The 25,550-nt window shown below is 43.8% G+C and overlaps 1 protein-coding gene across 1 annotated transcript in view; it reads right to left on the bottom strand.

The window, feature by feature from the left end:
• LOC106588110 (regulatory-associated protein of mTOR) overlaps positions 1–25,550 on the bottom strand; it is a 215,231-nt gene that overhangs the window by 94,422 nt on the left and 95,259 nt on the right. Inside the window, exon 8 of the mRNA XM_082965118.1 lies at positions 1,822–1,881. Within this exon, the coding sequence (XP_082821244.1) occupies positions 1,822–1,881 (60 nt within the window). The remainder of the gene's footprint in view (positions 1–1,821; positions 1,882–25,550) is intronic.

The following is a 25,550-nucleotide window of genomic DNA, read 5'->3' as shown; positions in this document are numbered from 1 at the left end:
CCACTCAAAGCTCTGAAATACCACCCGCATCGATTTCTTTTTGATCTGAATCTGGGTCAGATCTGAACGTCGTCACTTAAAACACACTCGGAAGGGAAGCCTTTCCCAGCACGAACTTTGAAGCAAACTGACTACACTGGGTCGGATGGTGTCCAACTCTGAACGAGGTGATACTGAACGAGTACACTACGGAATACACTTTTGATTTCTTCTGGGTCTGCATCTGGGTCAAGTCGGAATGCCGTCACTTTGTAAACAGAGCTACCTTCCTAGTGTTTTAGAGGGGAGCCTTTTCCCAGCACGACCTCAATCTCCGACGCAAACCCACAATAAGAGTGATGCTCGTATGAGCCTCATGACGTGCCTTTAGAGGTGTTCTTGCCACAGCCCTCACTCCAGTCCAGTGAGACATGTAAGGAGGGAGAGCTGTCAGAGCTGTCAAAACCGGCCCATGATGTACTGATATGGCGAATAAAAAGGGGGAGAGAGAGAGAAGCAAAGTAAGAGTGAGATCTCTCTGATTGTTAGTTGAAAGGCTCTCTCTTCCACCTGGTTATTTCTCAACCAGCTTTTAACCTCCACAGGGGCATCTCCACATGTCAGAGAGAGCGAGAGGAAGAGAAGGAAAGAGAGAAAGCTACAGAGGTGGGAAGAGAGCGAGAGAGTTGATGCCAAAGGGAGAGAGAGAGCCAGATAGTGAGCAAGAGAGGAGTACCTTATCAACCTGAAGAGAGAGAGAGACTTCTTGTATCCTCTACTTCAAAAAAGTGGATTGTTTGAAAGAGGAACAGGCTGTGGTTCGGCTGAGGTACCTGAGGAGTTATGGGGCACAAGAGAGGCAACTCTGGAGTTTGGATCCAATCCTAAACTCACTTCCAGTCTTGGAGAGGTGTAGACTAGGCAGAGAGAGGTGTGAAACGTGCCTATCTGGAGAGTGGGCAGAGAGAGGAGTGAAACGTGCCTATCTGGAGAGTGGGCAGAGAGAGGAGTGAAACGTGCCTATCTGGAGAGTGGGCAGAGAGAGGAGTGAAACGTGCCTATCTGGAGAGTGGGCAGAGAGAGGAGTGAAACGTGCCTATCTGGAGAGTGGCAGAGAGAGGAGTGAAACGTGACTATCAGCATCACACTGGAAAGAGTTCTACTCGATGAACTTTGAGCCCCCGATACACACACAAGTTCAGTGAGTCTGCACCATGACACCCTCAGCCTCTACTAGCCCTTAGCCAAACACACTAATTAACCTCTAGAGGAGGACTAGATTTTGTGTGTGTGCGTGTGTGTGTGTGTGTCCATTCTGGCCTGGTTAACACTGAGCACACCGAGGGAATCATGGCCATGTGCTGACTGAGTCACACAATTAGCTGGAGGCAAAGTCATGCGTGTGTCTACACGCCAGCATGTGTGTTTGGAGGGAAAGCGAGAATGTGTGTCTGAGTCAGACAAAGACTCGGCAAGAGGGCCAAATCTTAAGTAGTGAAAAGTTTCTCTTCATCTCTTGTTTAACTGTTATGTGAGCGCGTGAACATAGTCTCTCTGTGTAGTTGGGGTAGAGAGCGAGCTCTAGGTGCTGCAAGCTGCCTTCTATGTTCTCAAAACGAGTGGAATTGCATCTGTACGTCCTTTTATCTGGCATATTTCTCACTCACAACAAGAACATACTCAAATCCATCCATAAAAAAAACTACAGATCTTTACAAAAGAAAAAGCAGGGCTTTAAATTGGTCCAAACTACACTACGCGCTGAAAGAACAAAAGAAGAAAAGCAATATAAAGTAAAGAAAGCAGAAATGAAAGCAGGAGAGTTTCCACAGCGGTACTTACTTCTCAATGAGGTCCAACGTCACCCCTGGTACCAGCTTGGCACTTTTCTGCATGCAAAACCTGGGGGCACAAACAGAGATCCAGTCCAATCAGGGCAGCCAGAAAGCAAACAACAAAAGTGCTATAACAATGTTTCAGGTCTTAATTCATCTGTAAACCGCTGAAAGTTTGCATACAGTATGTGTGGAAGCATTGCCGTGTCAACCACAAAGAAAAATGTTTTCCTTTTCACAGTGAAAAAAAGTTTGACATCACAGAAACAACAAGTAACTTTCAATGACGTATGATAAGGTCTTTAAACTAGAGAGGTTTAGGTGAGGGTCAGGTCACAAAGGTCACGCAGGGTACCTCTAGGTCTATTTAGACCGCACTGTGACTCCCACAGTGAAGAGGGTATCATCGTGCTTGGTAGCAGGTCCAGTGCGTTCACAGCAGGGTGATGTTTAAAGGTAGAGGAGAGGAAAGGCACGATATAGCACTGCTGAGGCAGCAAATATAGCAGCTGGGTTGGGATCGCAGATGGGGCTTAGTCACTATTATCAAGGGGAACACAGGTGTGTGTGTGGGGGGGTGTGTGTTAAGTGAGTGTGCATTCGTGCGCGCATGTTACACGTTTGAATTATGCAGAAACCTCTCCACCCAGCTGTCCAGCACACGTGTTCTCATCTGGACATTGAAGCACGTACACAGACAAAGTTCAAACTAACAGCGTGTAACAACTCCCCACAACAAACCTCAGGTGGCCATGTGTTTGTTGTGGTAATTCACTTTTAGGACAGAGGTCAAAGTGGCACACGAGAGTCTCCTCAAATAGGACATGGAACATGAATAGAGAGAAGGCCATATAGACAGAATAAGAGACAGAGATGGAGAGAGAGAAGGGACTTCTCGCCTGAAGTGTTCCCAAAGCACACATGAGGAGATGAGACTGATCCACAGCCAAAACAAATAGAGAAGAGATGGAGAAGGGTGTCAGAGGACATACTGTACTAGAGAGGGGAGCGGAGAGAAGGTACTGTGGCGTGGTACTGGGGGTCCGTGTGAGTTTGTCTGTGTGTACGTGCTTGGGAGAGAGAGAACGAGAGAGCGAGGAAGAGTGTGTGTGGGGTCCTGTGGGCTCACGTGCGTGACGTCTACCTCTCGGTGGGATCCCAAGCTAGGTTGTAGAGGGAGGAGCGGAGTGTCTCTGTTGGTCCCCTCGGAGCCGACTGTCTGCTACAGCTCATTACATCCCCCAATCAGCTCTCCCCAGACTCCCTCTGTCTCCATCTTTCCCTCTATGCGGCTCTACTTCAATTCCCTTCTCCGTCCTTCGGTCTCTCGCATTCTCCTTCTGAATGTGTTCATGTCGCCCAACCCCAACTCCCTCAGTCTGTCCTCCACTCCCCCTCTCCATTTTACACATCTCCCAACCCCAAGTCCTTATCGTCTACCAAGTTTCCAATTCTCTATATGCCTCTATTTTTTGGCTCTCCTTCACTGTCTGCTTCCCTCCTCCTGTCCTCTAATTCTTTCCCTCTTCTGGCTTCCCGCTCCATCCTTTCCCTCTTCTGGCTTCCCGCTCCATCCTTTCCCTCTTCTGGCTTCCCGCTCCATCCTTTCCCTCTTCTGGCTTCCCGCTCCATCCTTTCCCTCTTCTGGCTTCCCGCTCCATCCTTTCCCTCTTCTGGCTTCCCGCTCCATCCTTTCCCTCTTCTGGCTTCCCGCTTCATCCTTTCCCTCTTCTGGCTTCCCGCTCCATCCTTTCCCTTGCTCTCCCTCGTTGATATACTAACTTTAGCCGCAATAATTAACAAAACCCTAATTAGCTGACTGTTGGCTTCTTGCTATTGCTGTATAATACACAGGTAATGTTCTGCTCTGCTGCCCTAAGCTGTGGATTCCTCTTAAAGTATGAGATCTAGAGGTCGGCCGATTAATCAGGGCTGATTTCAAGTTCTCATAACAATCGGTAATCTGCATTTTTGGACGCCGATTATGGCCGATTACATTGCAGTCCACGAGGAGACTGTGGCAGGCTGACCACCTGTTACACGAGTGCAGCAAGGAGCCAAGGTAAGTTGCTAGCTAGCATTAAACTTACCTTATAAAAAACTATCAATCTTAACATAATCACTAGTTAACTACACATGTTTGCTGATATTGCTAGTTTAACTAGCTTGTCCTGCGTTGCATACAATCAATGCAGTGCCTGTTAATTTATCATTGAATCACAGCCTACTTCGCCAAACGGGTGATGATTTAACAAGCGCATTTGCGAAAAAAGCACAATCGCTGCATCAATGTACCTAACCATAAACATCAATGCCTTAAAATCAATACACAAATATATTTTCTTTAACCTGCATATTTAGTTAAAATAAATTCATGCTAGCAGGCAATATTAACTAGGGAAATTGTGTCACTTCTCATGTGTTCAGTGCAGGGTCAGGGTATATGCAGCAGTTTGGGCCAACTGGCTTGTTGCGAACTGTGTTTATTTATTTTACAAGGCAAATCAGTTAAGAACAAATTCTTATTTTCAATGACGGCCTAGGAACAGTGGGTTAACTGCCTTGTTTAGGGGCAGAACGACAGATTTGTACCTTGTCAGCTCGGGGATTCGGACTTGCAACCTTTCGGTTACTAGTCCAACGCTCTAACCACTAGTCTACCCTGCCGCCCATTCCTAACAAAGACCGTAAATAATTTGCCAGAATTTTACATATTTATGACGTAACATTGAAGGTTGTGCAATGTAACAGCAATATTTAAACTTAGGGTTGCCGCCCGTTCGATAAAATTCGGAATGGTTCCGTATTTCACTGAAAAAAAATAAACGTTTTGTTTTCGAAATGATAGGTCATTAATATGGTCAAATCCGGAAACTAAGGCTTGTATTCCTGTGTGTTTATTATATTATAATTAAGTCTATGATTTGATAGAGGAGTCTGACTGAGCGGTGGTAGGCAGCAGCAGGCTCGTAAGCATTCATTTAAACAGAACTTTCCTGCGTTTGCCAGCAGCTCTTCGCAACGCTTGAAGCACAGCACTGTTTATAACTTCAAGCCTATCAACTCCCGAGATTAGGCTGGCAATACTAAAGTGCCTATAAGAACATCCAATCGTCAAAGGTATATGAAATACAAATGCTATAGGAGAGAAATAGTCCTGTAATTTCTATAATAACTACAACCTAAAACTTCTTAACTGGGAATATTGAAGACTCATGTTAAAAGGAACCACCAGCTTTCATATTTTCTCATGTTCTGAGCAAGGAACTTAGATGTTAGCTTTTTTACATGGCACAAATTTCACTTTTACTTTCTTCTCCAACACTGTTTTTTGCATTATTTAAACCAAATTGAACATGTTTCATTATTTATTTGAGATTAAATAGATTTATGTATTATATTAAGTTAAAATAAAAGTTTTCATTGTTCATTCAGTATTGTTGTAATTGTCATTATTACAAATAAATATATATTATTACAAATAAATAAAAAAACTATATATATAGTAGTCCAATCGGTATCGGTGTTGAAAAATCATAATCGGTCGACCTCTAATGAGATCTACACTATTAGAGGCTAAATGGTTATTCAGACAGAGAAACACAGTCACAGTAGGTTCAGGGCTTACATCTCAAGGATGTTCAAGGCATAACCTATGTTTATTCATTTCTATGGTTCAAGGGCAGAGCCGTATATGTATCATGTATATTATTGGATTTGGTTCAAGGCACCAGGGTTGGAAGAAAATATATTTTAGTTCAAAAGGTCTATGCATTGCTATACAATTTAAAACGCAGAGATGCATTCAGAACGGCAATGTGTTTTAGCACAGGGCCTTGAAGCTAGTCTGAGGTAGTTACAAAACATTCTGAGGCATTATGAGGTAAAACGCTTCTTCCTGCACCCATTACATTCCCGTTTAGGTCTGTTGAAACAAAACTGAATGTACAGTAGTACCACAAGGTCATAGAACATGAGGTTAAGCAATGCTTTGCTTCCCCATTGTGATGTCACCACAGACAAGGACAAAGAGGAAAGAATACAGTTCCATTAACTTTCCCATATTGAGTCCACGCTCCAGAGATTGTACAGGAAGTGTGTGTGTGTTACACCCTCCTCGCTTGTTTCCTCCTTCCCCCTATAGGCTAAGGAGATGTGAGGACCGAGAATGAGTTGTTAGTTTTAAACGAGTGCAAAACATTGGTGTGTGTCAAGGGATATCTAGGCAAATGAAAGGAATATAAGACCTGATAATGCAGCTCCATGCTGACGCATTTTCATTCAGAATTGATCAGTGTTTTTTGCCTTTTGAAGGTGTACCGTCATGCAAAGCATCATAGATAATGACAAGAAGACATTTGGTTACTGGAAAGGCTGTCCAAGTTTTCAAGATGGAAGCTAAGGTCTCCTGTGCACACACACACAAGCATGCACATACACACACATTTGTGTGCTTTCTTTTTCTGTTATGTTTGTGTGACTGAGTATGTCGGTGTGTGCTTGCGTGAGTGTGAGACCTAGGCTTCCTTAGCTAAAACACACACAATGCCCAGGTGGTGGGGTTGGCATGAGGAGAGTTCCAGGATATTGGGCCAGTCACCTGTCAAGGTGTTGGCAGCAGAACGGGAGTCTTGTTTAAAGATTCAGCAGGAAGATGATGCTTCTCAGCTCCTCAAAGTCACACGAGGCCATGACTGGCTCGTAACCATCTGATAAGCATGCATCTGATAAGAGTCCCTCAAGAATCACTATGCTCGTTTCCTTTCCTTATTTAACTCTCCTCTTCTCCCCTTCTTTCCAACTTCCTCAGATCTTTCTCACCCTTCTTTCTTCTCCCCTCCTCATTTCTCCACTCCTTCCTCCCTCCCTCCCTCCCTCATACCTTGCCCATTCCTTTTATCCCCTCTTGTTCCATCCTTTCCTGTCTTCTCACCATCTCTGCTCTTCTCCTTTCCCCCTCCATTACCGTAGGCACCCTCTCGCTCAACATCAGGGAAAGCCCTTGAGAAAGTGCTCTATCAGTAATGATTTTCTGCTCTGGTGAGCAAGGAAACCCTCTGACTCTCTCACTCTTCCTATATTAGTTCTCTCTCTCATTCCACCTCTTTTTTTATCTTCCCTCTGTGCTGAGGTAAGCCATCACGTCTTAGTGAGCATTTTCATCTCTTTTTCTCACTGCAGTGCTGAATGCAATTAGCTAAGGAGAGAAGCACATGTCTCTTTCAGCATGGAAGGGAGAGAGCTAGATAGATCGATTGATAGATCTACAGAAAGAGAGAGGCAGATTTCACTGCAGTCTCGAGACAGGGCTGATAATGATATTTCTAGCATTGGAAATCATTCTTTGTTATGACCCATCCAATAGCTTTACTCTAAGACTATCAAATCCTTAAGCAATTTGGTACTTGGCTATATAAATATTATCTACCGTTATTATTTCATCACTGACCTTTATTTTTACCAGATAAATTGAGTAGTCAAACAAGCCAGTTGGGAACAAAGGATTAGGTGGCCATGATAATATTAGATGTTGGGGTTGAAATTTAACCAAGACACAATACAAATACCAAGAGAGATGTATAATGAAAGGGAAATGGAAAACCTACCACCGAGACCTCAGTTCTAATGTCTCAACCAAAGAATGAAAATTGCAAAGAAATGTGAATTATATGCCGAACAAATGGTCTTCCTTCCCCAATGATATTATTGTACGCCAACGCATCGCACTCACTATAATGGATCCTTTGAGCATGAAAAGATAATTAACAAAGAGGAAGCGTCTACTCCAGTCTCACTTTTTCTCAGAAACTGCGATTTGACTTACCCATTAGCTATATTACACCATTGATAGAAAAAAAAATGTGACGAGTGTCTGAGACTTTGCAGAGTTCTTGCCAATACTTTTTTTTGTACTAGAATTGTCACTGTCTGAACCCCGAACAGTGCCAAACACTAAGAGACATTCACAAAAAAACACACCCAAATATCCCCTCAAACTACAACACTACTACTTTAGCAGGAGATGAAAAAGGGTAAGCTGGGTATTGTAGTTCACAGATTAAGAGATCAGATAAAGCAGTGGTCTTTCAGTATCGATCTCTTCCTGATTGGTAGCCCTTTCCCGTATATGGGTATAAAAAATTGCAGATTTTGTAATTGATAAGCGCCTAAATTGGAACACAGTGGCTGTACTGTAACATGCTATACAAGACGTCAGAGCTCAGGTTCTCCGCTTCACAACGCTGTATGGTATTCAAATGACAGCTGTTAGAAACTACGCAGGAATTGAACCGCCATTTCCTGGTTGCAAAACTTCAAATGGTTCACCTAATTTCAGTTTACGTGACAAAACAAGCATGTGTAGTGTAGAAAATCATTGTATAAACCACTGAAATATATTTTCCATAAACAAAAATATTGTATTTTTTTTCAGCTGTTTGAAGCTGGTGTACAAAACCGAAAGTAAAACACAAAAATTAGACTTGCTTTCAATGAGAATGACAGATCTATAACACATTTCTTTGTAAATTTGGTCGGGTCGCCCAAAGCTACATGTTGCACCTCTCTCCCAAGCAAATTTCCTGCAATTCTATGCATTTTGCCATGGCTAATGCTGTGTTATTTTGCTCAAACAATAAAACCAATACTGATAAATTCATTGTTTGGTGAATTTATTCTCCCTGTCTAGCTTTTATTTTGGTAGTTGTTAGTTCTCAAAGATTATATTATTTAAAAATATATAGGTTCATTATCTTTTCTACATACTTTATATCTGCGTTTTAGTCATTACAGTTTACATTTACATTTTAGTCATTTAGCAGACGCTCTTATCCAGAGCGACTTACAGTAGAGTGCATAGATTTTATTACATTTTTTAAATACTGAAAGCCTTTTTCCATCCAGAAAATGTATTTTATATATGGGTCAAAGAAGAGACGTGTAAATTTGGTGTCCGAAGGCCATTCACTTAACATAAAAAGATATGTATAAACATAAAATAAAAATCACTCAACTCTTACCCTTCTTTTGACCCAGCAATATTTGTGTTGCAAACTACTAAATTAAGGGAGTTATTGAACTCTAAAGTGTCAAAATGTCCTTCAGTGTAACTGTCCGGGTAAACCTCTAATGACAAAAGTGTTTTAAAATGTAGAAATTCATCCTAAAAATATAAATGAACACCCATGGCATAATTGTGTTAGTGTTTGCAACAATATATAGAATAATGGGCGACATACTGCATCTAAAAAATATTTCATTTGAAAAACTTTTGCACTTCAATGTCAATCAGTATAACAAAGGTAAAAAGCCATTTTAAAACATAACAAGATGTGAATCATGTGACAGTGTGTGACATCACAAAGAAGACACATTGAAGACCCTCTATAGGATAAGGGTATGGCTAAAGGCTATAAGAAATAGTGGTCTAGTGCGTTCGGAACAGAGAGTAAAAGGGGCAGATTTCTGGGCCTGGAAGAATAGATTCACGGCATAATGTACAGACAAGGGTATGGTAGGATGTGAGTACAATGGAGGTAAACCTAGGCATTGAGTGACGATGAGAGAGCTTTTGTCTCTAGAGGCCCCAGTTAAGCCAGGTGAGGTCACCGCATGTGTGGCGGGGTGGGACAAAAGGGCTAGCTAAGGCATATTGAGCAGGGCTGGAGGCTCTACAGTGAAATTGTAGTTATCTTAGCTAGCTGAATTGTTTACCAGTTGCTAAGCAGTTGCTAGGGACTCTTTTGGAAGAAGCTAGCTAGCTAACGAAGAACAACAAAGAATATGTAGTTAACAGAAGAAAAGAAAGAGAAAATCAGGACAGAAGAAAAAGGATATCAAAGTGAAACAGTTCTCTAAAGACACAAGAGACAATAATACAAGAAACAACACTTCTGTAGCTTGTCAACTATGTGTCTGTCTATCCCTGTTCTCTCCCCTCTGCACAGGCCATACAAACGCTTCACACCGCGTGGCCGCTGCCACTCTAACCTGGTGGTCTCAGCGCGCACGACCCACGTGGAGTTCCAGGTCTCTGGCAGCCTCTGGAACTGACGGTCTGCAGCCAACAAGGCTGAGTTCATCTCAGCCTATGCTACCCTCCAGTCCCTAGACTTCCTGGCGCTGACGGAAACATGGATTACCACAGATAACACTGCTACTCCTACTGCTCTCTCTTCGTCTGCCCACGTGTTCTCGCATACCCCTAGAGCATCGAGCCAGCGGGGTGGTGGCACTGGAATCCTCATCTCTCCCAAGTGGACATTCTCTCTTTCTCCCCTGACCCATCTGTCTATCTCCTCATTGGAATTCCATGCTGTCACAGTTACCAGCCCTTTCAAGCTTAACATCCTTATCATTTATCGCCCTCCAGGTTCCCTTGGAGAGTTCATCAATGAGCTTGACGCCTTGATAAGTTCCTTTCCTGAGGATGGCTCACCTCTCACAGTTCTGGGTGACTTTAACCTCCCCACGTCTACCTTTGACTCATTCCTCTCTGCCTCCTTCTTTCCACTCCTCTCCTCTTTTGACCTCACCCTCTCACCTTCCCCCCCTACTCACAAGGCAGGCAATACGCTTGACCTCATCTTTACTAGATGCTGTTCTTCCACTAATCTCATTGCAACTCCCCTCCAAATCTCCGACCACTACCTTGTATCCTTTTCCCTCTTGCTCTCATCCAACACTTCTCACTCTGCCCCTACTCGGATGGTATTGCGCCGTCCCAACCTTCGCCCTCTCTCTCCCGCTACTCTCTCCTCTTCCATCCTATCATCTCTTCCCTCTGCTCAAACCTTCTCCAACCTATCTCCTGATTCTGCCTCCTCAACCCTCCTCTCCTCCCTTTCTGCATCCTTTGATTTTCTCTGTCCCCTATCCTCCAGGCCGGCTCGGTCCTCCCCTCCTGCTCCGTGGCTCGACGACTCACTACGAGCTCACAGAACAGGGCTCCGGGCAGCCGAGCGGAAATGGAGGAAAACTCGCCTCCCTGCGGACCTGGCATCCTTTCACTCCCTCCTCTCTACATTCTCCTCTTCTGTCTCTGCTGCTAAAGCCACTTTCTACCACTCTAAATTCCAAGCATCTGCCTCTAACCCTAGGAAGCTCTTTGCTACCTTCTCCTCCCTCCTGAATCCTCCTCCCCCTCCCCCCCTCCCCTCCTCCCTCTCTGCGGATGACTTCGTCAACCATTTTGAAAAGAAGGTTGACGATATCCGATCCTCGTTTGCTAAGTCAAACGACACCGCTGGTCCTGCTCACACTGCCCTACCCTGTGCTTTGACCTCTTTCTCCCCTCTCTCTCCAGATGAAATCTCGCGTCTTGTGACGGCCGGCCGCCCAACAACCTGCCCACTTGACCCTATCCCCTCCTCTCTTCTCCAGACCATTTCCGGAGACCTTCTCCCCTTCCTCACCTCGCTCATCAACTCATCCTGGACCGCTGGCTACGTCCCTTCCGTCTTCAAGAGAGCGAGAGTTGCACCCCTTCTGAAAAAACCTACACTCGATCCCTCCGATGTCAACAACTACAGACCAGTATCCCTTCTTTCTTTTCTCTCCAAAACTCTTGAACGTGCCGCCCTTGGCCAGCTCTCCTGCTATCTCTCTCTCAGAATGACCTTCTTGATCCTAATCAGTCAGGTTTCAAGACTGGGCATTCAACTGAGACTGCTCTTCTCTGTGTCACGGAGGCTCTCCGCACTGCTAAAGCTAACTCTCTCTCCTCTCATCCTTCTAGACCTATCTGCTGCCTTTGATACTGTGAACCATCAGATCCTCCTCTCCACCCTCTCCGAGTTGGGCATCTCCGGCGCGGCCCACGCTTGGATTGCGTCCTACCTGACAGGTCGCTCCTACCAGGTGGCGTGGCGAGAATCTGTCTCAGCACCATGCGCTCTCACCACTGGTGTCCCCCAGGGCTCTGTTCTAGGCCCTCTCCTATTCTCGCTATACACCAAGTCACTTGGCTCTGTCATATCCTCACATGGTCTCTCCTATCATTGCTATGCAGACGACACACAATTAATCTTCTCCTTTCCCCCTTCTGATAACCAGGCGGCGAATCGCATCTCTGCATGTCTGTCAGACATATCAGTGTGGATGACGGATCACCACCTCAAGCTGAACCTCGGCAAGACGGAGCTGCTCTTGCTCCCGGGGAAGGCCTGCCTGTTCCATGATCTCGCCATCACGGTGACAACTCCCTTGTGTCCTCCTCCCAGAGTGCTAAGAACCTTGGCGTGATCCTGGACAACACCCTGTCGTTCTCCACTAACATCAAGGCGGTGACCCGATCCTGTAGGTTCATGCTCTACAACATTCGCAGAGTACGACCCTGCCTCACACAGGAAGCGGCGCAGGTCCTAATCCAGGCACTTGTCATCTCCCGTCTGGATTACTGCAACTCGCTGTTGGCTGGGCTCCCTGCCTGTGCCATTAAACCCCTAGAACTCATCCAGAACACCGCAGCCCGTCTGGTGTTCAACCTTCCCAAGTTCTCTCACGTCACCCCGCTCCTCCGCTCTCTCCACTGGCTTCCAGTTGAAGCTCGCATCCGCTACAAGACCATGGTGATTGCCTACGGAGCTGTGAAGGGAACGGCACCTCCATACCTTCAGGCTCTGATCAGGCCCTACACCCAAACAAGGGCACTGCGTTCATCCACCACTGGCCTGCTGGCCCCCCTACCTCTGAGGAAGCACAGTTCCCGCTCAGCCCAGTCAAAACTGTTCGCTGCTCTGGCACCCCAATGGTGGAACAAGCTCCCTCACGACGCCAGGACAGCGGAGTCAATCACCACCTTCCGGAGACACCTGAAACCCCACCTCTTTAAGGAATACCTAGGATAGGATAAAGTAATCCTTCTAACCCCCCCCACCCCCCCTTAAAATATTTAGATGCACTATTGTAAAGTGGTTGTTCCACTGGATATCATAAGGTGAATGCACCATTTTGTAAGTCGCTCTGGATAAGAGCGTCTGCTAAATGACTTAAATGTAAATGTAAATAGTAACAAAACATTTTTGAGAAAGGGAGAGGGAGTTGATTTAACTTCAACTTTGATTAAGTGTCATCATTGTATAGCCTACTATTAATAGACTACTAATAACATTTAATTGATGCGAATCCAATTCTGCACCAGTGTCAAAACTATTACATTTTCGTTTTTTAGCTATCAAAGAAGAAAGAAGGATGTCAACCCTGATCATCCACCGATCCATACGACAATCTGATACTGGGAAAAATGTTGATTAAATGAGAGGCTCCGCCATAAAAAAATCTAACAAATGAATGTGGTGATGAACTTAACTCCAGTATCCAGTGACGGAAATCCTTTTGAGCAGCCCCCTGAACAACTTGCGCAAGTACAACATGAACCTGCACCTCCAGAGCTGGAGCAACCATTTGAGTCATTGACTGCAAAACTAGAGCAATCCCTTGAGCCTCAATCTCAAACACTGGAGCAACCACTTGCTCCCTCCACTCCAGAAAAAGTGAAAAAGATATCAAAGCGTTGCAAGCGCCGGCAAAAGTAAAAACGATGTGATGTCATGATATTACTTTGAGAAAGATATCCATTGTTTCGTGATGACTTTAAGCAAAACTGTAGTTTTTTTGCGCAATGTTTATGGAATTTAAAATTAAATGCTTTGTTGGAAATGTTCAATGCTCATTTAATCCTACGTTAATTAAATTGTACTTCATGTGTCAGTTAACCTATGCTGCATAGTAAAACCCATGTTCTTTAAGTGTGTGGCATATGGGTAATTTCCTCTCTCTCTCTCTCTCTAGTATGGAATAGATCTAAGTTCAGCTAGCCTGCACATTTTAAACGTCTTAATCTGTTTTTTTTACACAGTTTTATACCTTAAAAAATTGCTAAAAGAAAAATACTGCTGCTACTAATAATAGTTCATAGGATCATTATTGTTATTGCTAAAGGAATCACATTTAATCCAAATTTGTGGGCAGTAGTGATGTGTCATTCAGGATAACAAAATATTGTCATACAGTATAACACCAGTAATTTATATTAAAATACAATAACTTTTTTGTTGTTGACTGAGACAAAAACAAATCTCAAAGGATGAAGTGAAAGATATTTTCCTACATTTTAGGTATTTCTTTTCCAGTGTACGGTGTTTTTGTAAAAAACCTTCAACAAATTTTGAGTTGTACCCGTGACACATCAAATGTGGTATTCAAAATTAAATAAATGTACTTTTTTCTGGGTAGTTATATTTCTGCAAGTCTATGTATGGATATAGAACCTAGTGATTATGAAAAATAACATTTTTTGTTTTTTTAAATACTTAGTGTTATACTGAATGACATTTGACTAGGGTACATTCATATGAAATCAGAATAAAAATGAATTATTGGCTTTATTCTTGAATATAACTATTATCAGGGCATAGCTTACAGACGGTAGGCAATTAAGGTCAGAGCTATGAAAACTTAGGACACTAAAGAGGCCTTTCTACTGACTCTGAAAAACACCAAAATAAAGATGCCCAGGGTCCCTGCTCATCTGCGTGAATGTGCCTTAGGCATGAGGACTGCATATGTGGCCAGGGCAATGAATTGCAATGTCCGTACAGTGAGACACCTAAGACAGCGCTACAGGGAGACAAGACAGACAGCTGATCGTCCTCGCAGTGGCAGACCACGTGTAAAACAACCAGCACAGGTTTGGTACATCCGAACATCACACCTGCGGGACAGGTACAGGATGGCAACAACAACTGCCCGAGTTACACCAGGAACGCACAATCCCTCCATCAGTGCTAAGACTGTCTGCAATAGGCTGAGAGAGGCTGGACTGAGGGCTTGTAGGCCTGTTGTAAGGCAGGTCCTCACCTGACATAACCAGCAACAACTTCGCCTGTGGGCACAAACCCACCGTCGCTGGACCAGACAGGACTGGCAAAAAGTGCTCTTCACTGACGAGTCGCCGTTTTGTCTCACCAGGGGTGATTGTTGGATTTGCGTTCATCGTCGAAGGAATGAGCGTTACACAGAGGCCTGTACTCTGGAACGGGATCGATTTGAAGGTGGAGGGTCCTTCATGGTCTGGGGCGGTGTGTCACAGCATCATCGGACTGAGCTTGTTGTCATTGCAGCCAATCTCAACGCTGTGCGTTACAGGGAAGACATCCTCCTTCCTCATGTGCGTTACAGGGAAGACATCCTCCTTCCTCATGTGGTACCCTCCCTGCAGGCTCATCCTGACATGACCCTCCAGCATGACAATGCCACCAGCCATACTGCTCGTTCTGTGGGTGATTTCCTGCAAGACAAGAATGTCAGTGTTCTGCCATGGCCAGCGAAGAGCCCGGATCTCAATCCCATTGAGCAGGTCTGGGACCTGTTGGCTCAGAGGGTGAGGGCTAGGGCCATTCCCCCCAGAAATGTCCGGGAACTTGCAGGTGCCTTGGTGGAAGAGTGGAGTAACATCTCATACCACCCTCATGGAGTCTGTTTCTGACCGTTTGAGCAGACATATGCACATTTGTGGCCTGCTGGAGGTCATTTTGCAGGGCTCTGGCAGTGCTTCTCCTGCTCCTCCTTGCACAAAGGCGGAGGTAGCGGTCCTGCTGCTGGGTTGTTGCCCTCCTACGGCCTCCTCCACGTCTCCTGATGTACTGGCCTGTCTCCTGCTAGCGCCTCCATGCTCTGGACACTACGCTGACAGACACAGCAAACCTTCTTGCCACAGCTCGCATTGATGTGCCATCCTGGATGAGCTGCACTACCTGAGCCACTTGTGTGGGTTGTAGACTCCGTCTCATGCTACCACTAGAGTGAAAGTACCGCCAGCATTCAAAAGTGACCAAAACATCAGCCAGGAAGCATAGGAACTGAGAAGTGGTCTGTGGTCCCCACCTGCAGAACCACTCCTTTATTGGGGGTGTCTTGCTAATTGCCTATAATTTCCACCTGTTGTCTATTCCATTTGCACAACAGCATGTGAAATTTATTGTCAATCAGTGTTGCTTCCTAAGTGGACAGTTTGATTTCACAGAAGTGTGATTGACTTGGAGTTACATTGTGTTGTTTAAGTGTTCCCTTTATTTTTTTGAGCAGTGTATATATATATAAATAAAGGATCCCAATTTCGTTTAAAGGTTTTAATGGTTTAAAAGATCACAACCCTAATGACATCAAAGCGGTATTTATTATGGTCCTCAACGTCTCATCTTTCAGAACACAACTCCTCTCCAGGGACTTCCCTTCCATTTTACAGTGCATTCGGAAAGTATTCAGACCCCTTCACTTTTTACACATTTGGTTACATTACAGACTTATTTTAAAATGGATTAAATTGATCGGGGGGGGGGGGGGGGGGGGACAATTACACACTACCCCATTATGACAAAGCAAAAATAGTTTAGACATTTTGCAAATAAGAAATTGCTCTTACATGTCCCTCTATTGGAGAAGGGAAGAACGGCAAAAACAAATATATTCTGTCAAGGAAAAGTTTATTTAACATTTTTATTTTATAGAGGCATAAGAAGTGTGACAGTGTGTAAATGAAAATGCATTAGTGCAGGAAATTTTGAAATTGATTAAAATGTAGGAAGTAAATGCCGGAATTAAACAATTAACTACACTAATGAGCAAAACCGTGTGCATTAAGGAAATAAACTCCTGGCTCAAAAAAAGAATCATTTCTCTAAAAAGTGCCTGTCTTGTTCAGTGTTTTAAGCAAACAAATGCCCAGGCTATTAATTGAAGTTTACGGTATGTGTCTTAGCATTTCTAGTACAAATCGAAAGTATTGGCAAGAACTCGGGAATGGTCTCACATGGGCACACATGCCGTACAGACAGGCATTTGACGCTCGCATATGTTTTTTCTAAGGATAGGCTAATGGGTACTTTGCTGCTGTTATTTATCACTGTCTTTTTACTGTTGTTTTTATTACTTTACTTACCCATTGTTCACCTAATACCTTTTATGTACTATTGGTTAGAGCCTGTAAGTAAGCATTTCACTGTAAGGTCTACACCTGTTGTATTCGGCGCACGTGACAAATAAACCTTGATTTGATATGGCAGTTTCTGATAAAAAGTGAAAGACTGGAGAAGCCATTTCCTTTTCTTTGTCAACTATCTTTTCATGCTCTAGGATCCATTATAGTGGGATGCATTGGCGTACAATAATACCACTGGGGAAGGAGGACATTAATAGGCATATCATACCAAAAAAGTAGCAATACTACTTAATGTCACTGGTTGTGACATTAAACTGAGGTCTCAGTCATCACCATACAGCTCTTGGTATTTGTTGCAAGTATATTGTGTCTTGGCTAAATTTCAAACCCAACATCTTGGGTTTGAAGATCACATTATCATGGCCACCTAATCCTTTGTTCCCAATTTGCTCATTTGGCCACAAGTTATCTGGTAAAATAAAAGATGTAGATAATATTTACATAGCCAAGTACCAAATTGCTTAAGGATTTGATAGTCTTAGAGTAAAGCTATTGGATGGGTCATAACAAAGAATGATTTCCAATGCTAGAAATATCATTATCAGCCCTGTCTCGAGACTGCAGAGAAATCTGCCTCTCTCTTTCTCCCTTCCATGCTGAAAGAGGCATGTGCTTCTCTCCTTAGCTAATTGCATTCAGCGCCGCAATGAGAAAAACAGACGAGAAAGCTCACTAAGACAGGCTTACCTCGGCTTCCAAACCTGCATAAAACGGACAAAGGGAAGAGAATGAAAGATGGGGATGAGATAGTTAGTACGAATATAGGAGAGAGATTCCTTGCTCACCAGAGCAGAAAATCATTACTGATAGAGCACTGTCTTCAAGGGATTTCCCCAATGTTCAGATGGTAATGGGGGGGAAAGGAGAAGAGCAGAGATGGTGAGAAGACAGGAAAGGATGGAACAAGAGGGGATAAAAAGAATGGGCAAGGTATGAGGGAGGGAGGGAGGAAGGAGTGGAGAAATGAGGAGGGGAGAGGAAAGATGGGTGAGAAAGATCTGAGGAGGTTGGAAAGAAGGGGAGAAGAGGAGGATTAAATAAGGAAAGGAAATTAGGATAGTGATTCTTGAGGGACTCGTGTGACTGTGAGGAGCTGAGAAGCACCATCTTCCTGTTGAATCTTTAAACAATACTCCTGTTCTGCTGCCAACTCCTTGACAGGTGACTGCCTCAATCTCATGCCATCTGGGGATGGTGTGTGTTTTCGCTAAGGAAGCTAAGTTCTCACACTCATGCAAACACACACACATAACAGGAAAAGAAAAGCACACGTGTGTGTGTGTGTGTGTGTGTGCACGCTTTCGTACATGCGTGAGTGCGACCTTAGCTTCCGTCCTGAAAACTCACAGCGTTTCCTGTCACCTCAAGTAGCTTCTTTTCATTATCTATGATGTTGTGAGTGACAGTACACCTTCAAAAAGGCACCACACTGATCAATTCTGAATGAAAATGCGTCAGCAAACGAACAACTCATTCTCTCTGTCCTCACATCTCCTTAGTGAATAGGGGAAAGGAGGAAACATGAGAGGAGGGTGTAACACACACAGAGTATAATGTAAATGTAGCTGTTGTTCTTCTCTGTGGTGACTTCACAGTGGGGAAGCAAAGCATCCGTAACCTCACATGTTCAATCAAATGCATTTAGCGGGAACTGCTTCTCCAATGTCATGGTGACGTTGGCTAGCTAAGCACAGAAACACCTCATCGGGTCTAACGGTCATCTCGTGCTGAACTGCGCATGTGCAGGCTGTCAAATCAAAGGCACTCCTTCGATTTGAAGTCGTTTTTGACTAAAATGGAAACGTGTCAGTTTGTCACTTTCACGAGGTTGAAGAAATAACATGTTCAACTACTTAAGGCATTGGCTCGAATCTAGATTGTGCCTTTAGATATCTAGAAAATTAACATAAGAATCGTTCACTTGTCTCGTTGACTTTTCAAACGCCAAACCCCTGCTTGGTCTGTTTCTCAAGCGTTCCTGGAAGTCTCACAATGTTGCGCCTCTAGGTTTCGAAACTCTGTGACAAGGGTTTATCGTTGGCTTTTCTACAAAAATGTTTGGTGATCGACTAGGAATTCCTTGAAGATCGACTAGTCGATCGGTTGGTAACAACGGCGATAGAATTGATAAAACACAGAGTTGTATTCAAAACGGCAGTGCATTTTAGCCAAGGGTCTTCTCCGTATTCTGAGGTAGTTCCAAATTATTCTAAGGTACTCCAAGGTAGAGACTTATTTCTTCATCCTGCTACACACGTAGGTGCACTTGAACTCTTACGCCGAACTAGGAGAGGCAGGCTACTAAAGTTGACGCAACGAGTGTGAGAATAATGCAAAAAATATGTGTTTTTAATACAATGGATAGACTAAGCCACACAAAGGAGAAAGACAACCATTTCCAAATAATCTACTGGACAACCAAAATATTTTTCATCCTAAAGTTGTCTGTCTGACCCCATGCTCCGGCAAGCAGTATGAAAAATGCATACTTCGCTGCAGTGATCTCTGATGAGACCCGCGGGATACCCGCAGGACTTGCTGGATCCAGCAGAGATCAATGCAGCTCTCCACTTTAAGGTACAGTGCCTTCTGAAAGTATTCACGCCCCTTGACTTTTTTGTTGTTACAGCCTGAATTTAAAAACGCATTAAATTGAGATTTTGTCACTGGCCTAAACACAATACCCCATAATGTCAAAGTGGAATTATGTTTTTAGACATTTTTACTAATTAATAAATTAAGAGCTGAAATGTCTTGAGTCAAGTATTTAACCCCTTTGTTATGGCAAGCCTAAATAAGCTCTGGAGTAAAGATTTGCTTAATAAGTCACATAAAAAGTTGCATGGACTGATTTTTTTTAATTACTACTTAATTATATGTAAGGTCCCTCAGTCGAGCAGTGAATTTCAACACAGATTCAACCATAGAGACCTGGGAGGTTTTCCAAAGCCTCGCATAGAAGGGCACCTATTGGTAGATGGGTCAACATTTAAAAAAGCAGACACTGAATATCCCTTTGAGCATAGTGAAGTTATTAATTACACTTTGGACGCTGTATCAATACACCCAGTCATTGCAAAGATACAGGCGTCCTTCCTAACTCAGTTGCCGGAGAGGAAGGAAACCGCTCACTGATTTCACCATGCGGCCAGTGGTGACTTTAAGACAGTTACAGTTTAATGGCTGTGATAGGAGAAAACTGAGGATGGTTCAACAACATTGTAGTTTCTCTACAATACTAACCTAAATGAGTGAAAAGGAGGTAGCCTGTATAGAATAAAAATATTCCAAAACATGCATCCTGTTTGCAATAAGGCACTAAAACGGCAAAAAACAAGTGCCAAAGAAATTAACTTTTTGTCCTGAATACAAATGTTGTGTTTGGGGCAAAATCAACACAACACATCACTGAGTACCACGCTTCATATTTTCAAGCATGGTGGTGGCTGCATCATGTTATGGGTATGCTTGTCATCAGCAAGGACTAGGGAGTTTTTTAGGATAAAAAGAAACGGAATACAGCTATAAGCACAGGCAAAATCCTAGATGAAAGCCTGGTTCTGTCTGCTTTCCAACAGACACTGGGAGATGAATTCACCTTTAAGCAGAACAAAACCTAAAACACAAGGCAAAATCTACACTGGAGTTAGACAACGTTGAATCTTCCTGAGTGGCTTAGTTACAGATTTGACTTAAATCAGCTTGAAAATCTATGGCAAGACTTGAAAATGGCTGTCAAGCAATGATAAAGAATAAACTTGAAAGAGCTTGAAGAATTGTATAATAAAAAATAAAAAAAGGCAAATATTGTACAATCCAGGTGTGCAAAGCTCTTAGAGACTTACCCAAAAGAAAGCTGTAATCGGCGCTAGAGGTGCTTCTACAAAGTATTGACTCTGGTGTAAATACTTATGTAAATGAGATATTTCTGTACTTATTTTCAATAAATTGCCCCCCCCCCCCCCACCATTTTTTTATTTTTTTATAATAATAATTCACTGTCAGTTATGGGGTAGTTTGGAAATGGGTGGTTGAAAAAAAACAACATTTAACCAATTTTGAATTCAGGTTGTGGAAGAAGTAAAGGGGTATGAGTACTTTCTGAAGGCTAACTAGTGATTCCAGGCTACTGGTAAAAAAGATGCGATATTAGCTTTGTCTTCACAACCAAAACATGACGTTCCATTTTTAGCTGATATGGGTGCAAATTCGTTCAAGCAGCATATCAAATTTGGATAACATTGTAGGTTACACTGGAGTGGAGCTTGTAGTAACATTAAGCGTTTTTTCAGTTTGCCTAATTCCAAACAGTGTAAAAAAAACATGCATATATATAAACTCAGCAAAAAAAGAAACGTCTTAAAAAATATATATATATATATATATATATATATGACACACACTGCTCAAAAAAATAAAGGGAACACTAAAATAACACATCCTAGATCTGAATGAATGAAATAATCTTATTAAATACTTTTTTCTTTACATAGTTGAATGTGCCGACAACAAAATCACACAAAAATAATCAATGGAAATCCAATTTATCAACCCATGGAGGTCTGGATTTGGAGTCACACTCAAAATTAAAGTGGAAAACCACACTACAGGCTGATCCAACTTTGATGTAATGTCCTTAAAACAAGTCAAAATGAGGCTCAGTAGTGTGGGTGGCCTCCACGTGCCTGTATGACCTCCCTACAACGCCTGGGCATGCTCCTGATGAGGTGGCCTCCTGAGGGATCTCCTCCCAGACCTGGACTAAAGCATCCGCCAACTCCTGGACAGTCTGTGGTGCAACGTGGCGTTGGTGGATGGAGCGAGACATGATGTCCCAGATGTGCTCAATTGGATTCAGGTCTGGGGAACAGGCGGGCCAGTCCATAGCATCAATGCGTTCCTCTTGCAGGAACTGCTGACACACTCCAGCCACATGAGGTCTAGCATTGTCTTGCATTAGGGGGAACCCAGGGCCAACCGCACCAGCATATAGTCTCACAAGGGGTCTGAGGATCTCATCTCGGTACCTAATGGCAGTCAGGCTACCTCTGGCGAGCACATGGAGGGCTGTGTGGCCCCCCAAAGAAATGCCACCCCACACCATGACTGACCTACCGCCAAACCGGTCATGCTGGAGGTTGTTGCAGGCAGCAGAACGTTCTCCACGGCGTCTCCAGACTCTGTCACGTCTGTCACGTGCTCAGTGTGAACCTGCTTTCATCTGTGAAGAGCACAAGGCGCCAGTGGCGAATTTGCCAATCTTGGTGTTCTCTGGCAAATGCCAAACGTCCTGCACGGTGTTGGGCTGTAAGCACAACCCCCACCTGTGGACGTCGGGCCCTCATACCACCCTCATGGAGTCTGTTTCTGACCGTTTGAGCAGGCACATGCACATTTGTGGCCTGCTGGAGGTCATTTTGCAGGGCTCTGGCAGTGCTCCTCCTGCTCCTCCTTGCACAAAGGCGGAGGTAGCGGTCCTGCTGCTGGGTTGTTGCCCTCCTACGGCCTCCTCCATGTCTCCTGATGTACTGGCCTGTCTCCTGGTAGCGCCTCCATGCTCTGGACACTACGCTGACAGACACAGCAAACCTTCTTGCCACAGCTCGCATTGATGTGCCATCCTGGATGAGCTGCACTACCTGAGCCACTTGTGTGGGTTGTAGACTCCGTCTCATGCTACCACTAGAGTGAAAGCACCGCCAGCATTCAAAAGTGACCAAAACATCAGCCAGGAAGCATCGGAACTGAGAAGTGGTCTGTGGTCACCACCTGCAGAACCACTCCTTTATTGGGGGTGTCTTGCTAATTGCCTATAATTTCCACCTGTTGTCTATTCCATTTGCACAACAGCATGTGAAATTTATTGTCAATCAGTGTTGCTTCATTAGTGGACAGTTTGATTTCACAGAAGTGTGATTGACTTGGAGTTACATTGTGTTGTTTAAGTGTTCCCTTTATTTTTTTGAGCAGTGTATATAAATAATATTTGAATTATACTTTTTAATAAATTAAAATCACATTGCAGCTGGCTCGCCTGCTCTTTCTCTTCGCTAATGATGTGAGTGTGTGTTCAGTATTCAGTCTGTTGCATGTAGAATACCCTAGCCTATTCATTGATGATACGCTCTACTTTACTGAAGTTGCGAGACATTGCAAGCTAAGAAATTGCAAAAATACAGCAGCTTTTGATTGCTGATAGATAGTCAGAACCGTGCACTAGGTCTGTCTGTCTGTCTGGTGGCCAACCTGCCTATACTGATATATAGGCCTAGTGCACGGTTCTGACTGTCCGTCTGGTGGCTGACCTGCCTATACTGATAGATAGGCCTAGTACACGGTTCTGTCTGTCTGTCTGGTGGCTGACCTGCCTATACTGATATATAGGCCTAGTACACGGTTCTGTCTGTCTGTCTGGTGGCTGACCTGCCTATACTGATATATAGGCCTAGTACACGGTTCTGACTGTCTGTCTGGTGGCAAACCTGCCTATACTGATAGATAGGCCTAGTGCACAGTTCTGACTGTCTGTCTGGTGGCCAACCTTCCTATACTGTGCCCCTTCCCCTCTCTCTCAGTCCCTCGCTAGCTCGCTATGAAAGATGCAAGTGTTTGTGTTCCCAGAAGTGCGTCAACAAATCAGTCTACTCAGTTTAAAAAATACTGAATCTTAGGAATCGATTCCTAGTGGAAGATGTGTTTTCTTTCTACTAAATGGTGTTGGCAAGTCACATTATTTAACACATTTTAAAGCCCTTTTTTTATGAGTGTGAGATCTGCGTGCAGGCAGCAGGTAGGCCACACGCAGACAGCTCGAGATTATTTGATTGACATTTCTGGTCACCTAGTTATGGTCCAGCTTCATAAGCATGCATTCCCTTAAAGTGGTATTCCTTTACAAGTAAAATGTCAGTTCATTGGCACGTCAAAACCATCTCCAAAGCTGGTTTCGTGTCGGCATTTAAAAAGCTGTAGCGTGCCCTTACAGATGAGCGGCTTTAAAGGGTATATGGCGGCAGAAGATATAACTTCATTGCCAGGCCCTAGCAGTCATTAATACCTAATAGCTATTATTATTCAGCATTGTGAGTTGATGTAGAATTTGATAATTTTTCTCTTACTGTTTAAATGTAACTGATAAAAAAAGGCAAAATTGTCAATCAATTTGTCACATCCCTAGAGGTCATACAAGCAAACCACACACCCGTGAGTCCAAATGTGCACTGCATATTTCTATAAGTGAAAATGTGTTATTTACAGTATCAACATTTATGATCGCAATGCTTGATTAAGTTACAAGGATGACATGCGTTTTACCCTGGGTTGTCCTGAACAGAATGAGCCTGTTTGTTGTATTTTATAATAACCAAATATAGCCTATAAATAGCTGAATGTAGAGAGAAAGCATTTTTTCCCCACGTTAAACCCTGCTCATGCACGCACACACAAACGTGCATGCCTGTGTATATGTGCACGTTTGTGTGCCTGCCTCTCTGTGTGTGTGTGTGTGTGTGTGTGTGTGTGTGTGTGTGTGTGTGTGTGTGTGTGTGTGTGTGTGTGTGTGTGTCAGACCTTCCTGAGTGAAAACACACATGATGCCCAGGTGACAGGGTTGGCATGAGGAGTGTGGTCAGAAGGAGCAGCAGAACAGGAGTGTTCTTTAAAGATTCAGCAGGAAGATGCCGCTACAGTCACACGAGGCCATATGATGCTCCCAACCTTCTGATAAGCAAATGGCTACGGGAAGATTTTTCTCCCCGTTCTGCTGACAAGTATTTTTTTCCCCACTCATTCAGGAGTATGAGGCTTAGTGCACTAAGTTAGTTTAATAAAGTATACATTTTATTATTGCAGCACCCTCAGCACCCCTACTTCCAGCGGTTATGGATAAGCATGCAGAGTCCCTCAAGCATAACAATCCTCCTTCCCCTTTCCTTATTTAACCCTGCTCTCTTCCCCCCTCCTTATCTACCTCCTCAGAACTTTCTCATCCTTCCTTCTTGTCTGCTTCTCTCTTCTCCACTACTTCCCTCTCCCCTTCCCGCCTTTCCTCTCCCATTCCCGCCTTTCCACTCTCCTTTTCGGCCTCATTTCCCTTTCTTTTTGTCCCCTCTTTTCCATTCCCCCCGCCATTAACATAGCCAGCCAGCCAGCCAGCCAGCCAGCCAGCCAGGCCCCCCCCATCAGGGAAATCAGTAATGATGTTCCTGCTCTAGTAAGCAAGGAAGCCCTCTCTCTGCATCTCTTACTCTTCCTATGTTAACTCGCTCTCTCCCTCTCATTCCCCTTTCCTCTTTCCTTCGTGCAATTTCTTTGCCGGTTTGGAAGCAGAGGTAAGCCTTGACGTCTTGGTGAGCCTTCGTCTGTTTTATTCACTCCGGGCTGAATGCAATTAGCTAAGGAGAGAAGCACGCCTCTTTCAGCATGGAGGGGAGACAGGGCGAGAGTGAGGGAGAGAAAGAGTGCGAGAGAGGCAGATTTCACTGCATCCTCGAGGGCTGATAATAGATATTTCTAGAATTGGAAAAACATCTGTTATGACCAATCCAATGATGTTTACTCTAAGACTATCAAATATACAAATATTATCTACCGTTATATTACTTCATCACTAACCTTTATTTTTACCAGACCAGTTTAATGTCTCAACCAAAAGAATGAGAGTTGACACTGGGAATTACATGCCTATAAAATGTACTTCCCCAAATGGTAATATTGTACACCAAAGCATCCCACTATAA

This window comes from Salmo salar, chromosome 02 (genome assembly GCF_965601325.2).
Source record: "Salmo salar chromosome 02, fSalSal1, whole genome shotgun sequence".
Classification (NCBI taxonomy): Eukaryota; Metazoa; Chordata; class Actinopteri; order Salmoniformes; family Salmonidae; genus Salmo; species Salmo salar.
Note: the sequence above shows the minus strand (reverse complement) of the source record. Positions and strands in the feature narration are given on the sequence as shown.